The following is a 6,000-nucleotide window of genomic DNA, read 5'->3' on the forward strand; positions in this document are numbered from 1 at the left end:
ATTATGACTCTTATCATTTTGGAATCAGTTTGTTTCTTGTCATGTTTGTACTCCATTATGGTTTGGAGTTATCCCTCTTCATCCGTTTTGTTTTTATATTAATTATGACTCTTATTATTCTGGGATCAGTTTGTTTCTTGTCATGTTTGTACTCCATTATGGTTTGGAGTTATCCCTCTTCATCCATTTTGTTTTTTTATTAATTATGACTCTTATCATTCTGGGATCAGTTTGTTTCTTGTCATGTTTGTACTCCATTATGGTTTGGAGTTATCCCTCTTCATCCATTATGTTTTTATATTAATTATGACTCTTATCATTTTGGAATCAGTTTGTTTCTTGTCATGTTTGTACTCCATTATGGTTTGGAGTTATCCCTCTTCATCCATTTTGTTTTTTAATTAATTATGACTCTTATCATTCTGGGATCAGTTTGTTTCTTGTCTTGTTTGTACTCCATTATGGTTTGGAGTTACCCTCTTCATCCATTTTGTTTTTATATTAATTATGACTCTTATCATCAGTTTGTTTCTTGTCATGTTTGTTTGGTTGAGGATTAAGTGATACTTGTTGATTATCTCCACTCAATACATTGTTTTCTGAGGTCTTTTTTTTTACTAGCTTCAGGCCACGTTGCCCCTCATTTCATGGCACTCCACTTCTTTAAAGACAAATAGTATACTTGTTCCAAAAGTGGTGTGGTACCCCACATGTGTGCTTCCATTCAGTTACAGAGTACACCTGTATGATTCTCTTTTTGTACAGTGGTCCTTTCACAAATTCAATGTGGAATTTAACTACTGTGTGAGAGAGGTATATATTGTACTTCTAGTTACCATTTTCTCACACTGAAAATAGGTGTCTCATAGATATCTCGCAACCTTTCTCCACACTTATGGTGTTTTCTTCTTTGTTGTGGGTGTAATCTTGAAACTAAGGTTCACATAAATTAGTACAGAGGGAGCCAGCTGCTCAAAGAGATTGTGCATGCTTAAAAAAACAACTACTACATAATTTAGAATATCCTTAATTCAAAATGTATTTATTCCGTTTCTTAACATATATATGAAAATACCAACATAACCTAAACGAATGTGAAATTCTTTGGTATTACAGAAAGAAGAAAAATTTTTCCTTCAGTATGTATAGAAGTCCCAACACTTATTTTTTTCTACACCATAACAATATAATTTGCGAGAAAAAATGGATTATCTCCAAGACATTAAATCTTTTTCATAATTTTGTTGATTCACAAATACCCCAGATGGTCTTTGTTTCTGGATCTGTCTGTGGGACCTAAACGATCTGCAGCTCGAGAGTCTCTTAAATTACCTGCTAGTGCTGTGTTAGTTAATATAGCTTTAAGGAAATGTTTAGTATTCTCTTCTGTTTCATTTTTTTTTAAATATAACTTCTTTAAAATACTTGGACTAAAAACTGTTACTTTTATTTTAAACATAGTTTTAAAAATAAAAGAAAATATAGGTGAAGCTAGATATTTGTTTCTGAAAGTAATTTAACGATTTTAATTTCTAATTTTGAAAAAGTCTGATTAACATTTACTAGAAGAACACCTGAATATTTTATGATTAAACTTGTAGGATTTTTGTAATTTTTCACTGTCGGTAACAGTTTTTACTTATTTCTCTGATGTGTGATTCCAATCAATTATTGTGTGTATGTGGGTGTGTTCTTTACAACAAGTTATATTTTGTGCTGTAAATTGACTAGGTGGTAATATTGATTTTGCTTTTATTTGAATAGTTTTATTTCTGATAAATTCAGAATTATTTTCCAGGTACAGATATGGTGATGTTTGACTTTTTTTTATCCATTTTTTGTGAGTAATGTTTCGGTATTTTTTGGTTTGTTTTGTTTATCTTAGACTGGTTAAGTTGGAAGAGACAGTGCATTTACTCAGACTAGCAGAAAACAAGCTAGAAAAGAAACTTCAAGAAATTCAGGTAGAATATTTTTTAATCTTCTCAGAACAGGTTAAATATTAGACTTTTTTAATCAAGCTAATAGTTTTATTCTAAACATTTTTTTGTGTACAAGGGTAAAGTATGAAAACAGTGTAACAGTGAAATGTAGACATTGTTTTTTTATTTTTAATTAACAAATACACTGACTGTACATAAAAATTATTGTGAATAAGACAGAGTAATATATATGTACTCTACAAGTGGGTTTTCTCATCATTACAGAAGACAGAGTAATGTTTTTAAATATTCTAGTGTGTCATCATATTTCTTTCATGAAGTTGATTCTGATCTGCAGGTGGGACAGCTGTAAGTTTTTGGACTTGCAATGTTAAAAAAAGTGGGGCTCAAATCTCCATGGTCAACACAGCAGATAGGCCAATGTGGTTTTGCTGTGAAAGAAACACACAAAGAGAATTCTGTAAGCACTATGAAAGTATATCTGGTATAAGTTCTAATTACGTTTGATAACTACTTTTTTCATTATCTCGTTGTAGAAAAAAGCTACCATAAAATATCAACAACAACTCCAACAAGTAATAGAGGAATCTTTTAAAGAGATGGTGAGTGTGAGTTCTTTACATAATTAACGTTTCATTAAAATATTTCCTGTAAAATAATACTTTGTTCTAGTCTCTAACAGATACTTGATATTGAACAAACAGAATTACGATTCAAAGTACCTTTCTATATCTGCACTACATTATGGACTCTGTTTTTTTGTTCATTTGTGATAACATGTTTGAGAGTAATGTTCTGGTTGCCTGGAAACATTTTAATGTCTTTGTCATTAATTGAACTCATTAATAAAATTTAAAAACTCGTATCTTTAATCATTTATAACAACAAGTAATTTGTCTGCTGGAATGTTTTTCAAAGTGTATCTGGTGTATGAATCATTTTTTGTGTACCTGCCTAACAGTTATTCTTCAATAGCAACATTACAGTGTAGATAGCAGCCATCCAACTTTTTAAAACTGAATTTTCAGAGATCCAGATAATTAACATGACCACTGTCATAGTGTTAGTAATTATGCAGTCTTACTTTTATTTAGATTTAATATTTAACAGTGTTTATTGGCAAGTTGAAATTATGGCAGTTTGTAATTGATTGAAAACCAGAAATACTAATAAAGAATAGTAAAACTCAGTGCTGTCATTTAAATTGTTAAACACAAATTAGAATGTAGAGCAGTTACAGAATTACTTTTATCAGTCTACATACTTATAGAAGGATAAAATAAGAAATATGCTGTTTTTGTTTTTTTATCTAGCAGTGGTAATGTTATTAATAACTTAGTTTTATGTATTTTTTATGAATATTGAACGTTTGTCTGATTGTAACACATGAAGATATCTAGTCTCTAATATAAATAAATATTATCTGCTTATTAACATTTTTTTATTAAATGCTATTACTTAACATTGTCATTTGTAGAAGCTCATAAAATAATAGGAAAGGAACATCTTATTTTTGGTACATAATAATAATTTCAATAAAAATGTTAAAAAGCAGAGGCACTGTTTCTGACCACATATCTGAAGTCAACAAGTACCCAACTGTATGTTGATATTGGTCAATCTTTTCATTTGAGCCATAGAACTTTTTTTTTGTATGCTAGAGTGATATGATTGTTTTTTTAAACAACTAGAATAAATATGATATTAATGTTAAAAGTGTTATTAACCAAAACCAGAAATCTTCTGTTTTAAATATTCCATTTTAGAACTTATAAGAACTGTATATTTCTAAATTTAGTTCTTCTGTTCACTTTTTATCAAGTTGTAAAATCTCATTACCAGGTAAGCTAAGTAGTTGTCTCTGTTTATATCATTATATGTGATGACATAATAGTGACCCTTTTTCAGTCACAATAAAGTATAATTATATTGTGCTTGTATTTTAATAAACTGTGTTTCTCCGCTTTTAGCATTGTTACGTAATATAAAAGTGTTTCCTAAATCCCTTTGTAGTCTCGCATATAATTCACATGTAAGGATTTCTTGTGAAGTTCAACACTCTGGAATTTTCTTTGAAGGCATCTATGATATAATTTCATCTCTTGAACTTGGATCATATAAATTTTAAAGAACAGTATCATAGTAATGTTTTTTAATTTCAGGTACAATTTGTACTTTTTTGTTTAAATATAATTGCTTACTTGTTGTTCATGTTGAACTATAATTTTTTTACCAGTGTTTAACTTTTTCATTAAATATTTAGATAAACTAATATTTACTGTGCAGAATATTATGTAAATTTGTTTAGACTAGTCTAGAACACACACTGGTAGTTCCTGTGTAGCAGTTAATTAGATAATATATTTTACTTATAACTTCTGAATGCCTTCTGCAAAGAAGATTCTGTATGGTTTCACCAACAATTCAGCGTATTTCTGGCAGAGCATGACAGTTAGTAGTAACATTACATAATAGTAAATGTGTTGTAACCAGTTGCTGTAATAATCAAAATTAAGGTCTTGCAGCATCAAACAACAAGATACAGTTAAAGCTGCTATACACTCTTCTTGCTGGGACGTCTCCCTGTAATCATTTTTGGTGTGTTTGAGCCATTGTTAGTCATTTCAAATTGTAATTTGTGTTTTAAAAATAGCTTAAAATGAGAATTGTTATAAAGGAAGTTTTAAAACTACTTGATTTTTGGAACACTAGTTAATAAGTAACTAAGCTATAACATAAATGTAAACTATAAATAGAAACACAGTGAATAGTAGAAGTGTCTTAACAAGCTTGTTTTGAAAGAATGAATATTGTTTGTTATTAAAGCTTACTTTTCTTGTTTCAGGAGAAGAGCATGTTGAAACAACTTCATCATCTTTCAGCCTTTAACTTGTTTATTTGAAAAACATTTAAAGATAATAACTTGTTATTTTGTGCTATGTTTTGTTATATTAATTAGGCTGTTTTCTACTTTAACCATATAGCTAATACTGTAGTAAGTTAAAGCAGGTTGTTGTTTTATCTGATACTACAGTAAAATATAACCAGTTCTAAGTTTGATCCAGTTTCACCTGGTAACTTTATTGTTCTTGTGGTAAACATGAAACATTTTCTGACTTTTATAACTTTCAACTTTTGTTGATAAACAGTTTGGAACTTTAAATTTTAAAGTGGTTTAATTTACTTAGTTGTTATCTGGCATTAGCATTATTGCTTTTGACCTTAATAAACTTTTTTTCATTTGCTGTAAAGAAATTTACTGAAATACATTTGAAGGTATATGTAATGCTTGAGTTGATACAAAAAGCCAGTGGCATGTTTTTTTTTTTCTATTTTGTTTCTAATTAATTTTGTATTTGTTGTTGAAAGTTAATTGTGTTACAAAGCTATTGATAAAAGTTTATTTTCTTTTGTTAAGAGTTCACAAATCTTGATGTGATTGTGACTCAAGGTGAGATTTGTTAAAAATATTTGTCTAGTTATCTTATATCAGAGGATATTTATGTAAATTTTGTTATGTATTATAATTATTTATAATTTCCTTGGTGTTATCAAACTAAATTATTTATAAAGAGTAATGTGTTTTCATTTTCTTGGTGCTTATTTTAAAAAGTGTGATTAATGTGTTTGTTTTATCTTGATTTTCTTCAAATGAAAAGTTTTCTATGATGTTTTACATTATGTATGTTAGGAATTAGTGGTTTAATAAACATAATTTAACCAGTTTTTAAAGTAATAGAATGTCTTCCATTGCTATGCAACATGTCGCAGATAAAAATATGACTAGTGGAACTATTTTTCCACATAAAAGAACCTAGTTATGGGTGCATATATATATATATTGAAGTTTTTCAGAGTAATTAGAAGTGCAAGTCATTATTAAAATGAATTATTCATTAATTTATATATTAAATTTATTACAGTAATATGCAAAGAAACAATAGGATGCAAAATGAAATATTTAACCACTTTTTTCTATCATCAGACACTTATTATTACGAATATTCACAAATGGCTCATCAAACATTCATTACCCTCAAGGTGGATTCGTGTGACC

General features: G+C 28.6%; 1 protein-coding gene across 1 annotated transcript in view; it reads left to right on the top strand.

Annotated features, from left to right (window-relative positions):
* The window catches only part of LOC143245820 (uncharacterized), a 30,156-nt gene extending 24,487 nt beyond the window's left edge, over positions 1–5,669 (top strand). The window contains exons 8-10 of the mRNA XM_076492075.1: positions 1,886–1,964; positions 2,480–2,545; positions 4,789–5,669. Coding sequence (XP_076348190.1) covers positions 1,886–1,964; positions 2,480–2,545; positions 4,789–4,845 — 202 coding nt within the window. The 3' untranslated portion in view covers positions 4,846–5,669. The remainder of the gene's footprint in view (positions 1–1,885; positions 1,965–2,479; positions 2,546–4,788) is intronic.
* The last annotated feature ends 331 nt before the right edge of the window (positions 5,670–6,000 follow it).

The sequence above is a fragment of the Tachypleus tridentatus genome, chromosome 3 (assembly GCF_004210375.1).
Source record: "Tachypleus tridentatus isolate NWPU-2018 chromosome 3, ASM421037v1, whole genome shotgun sequence".
Classification (NCBI taxonomy): domain Eukaryota; kingdom Metazoa; phylum Arthropoda; class Merostomata; order Xiphosura; family Limulidae; genus Tachypleus; species Tachypleus tridentatus.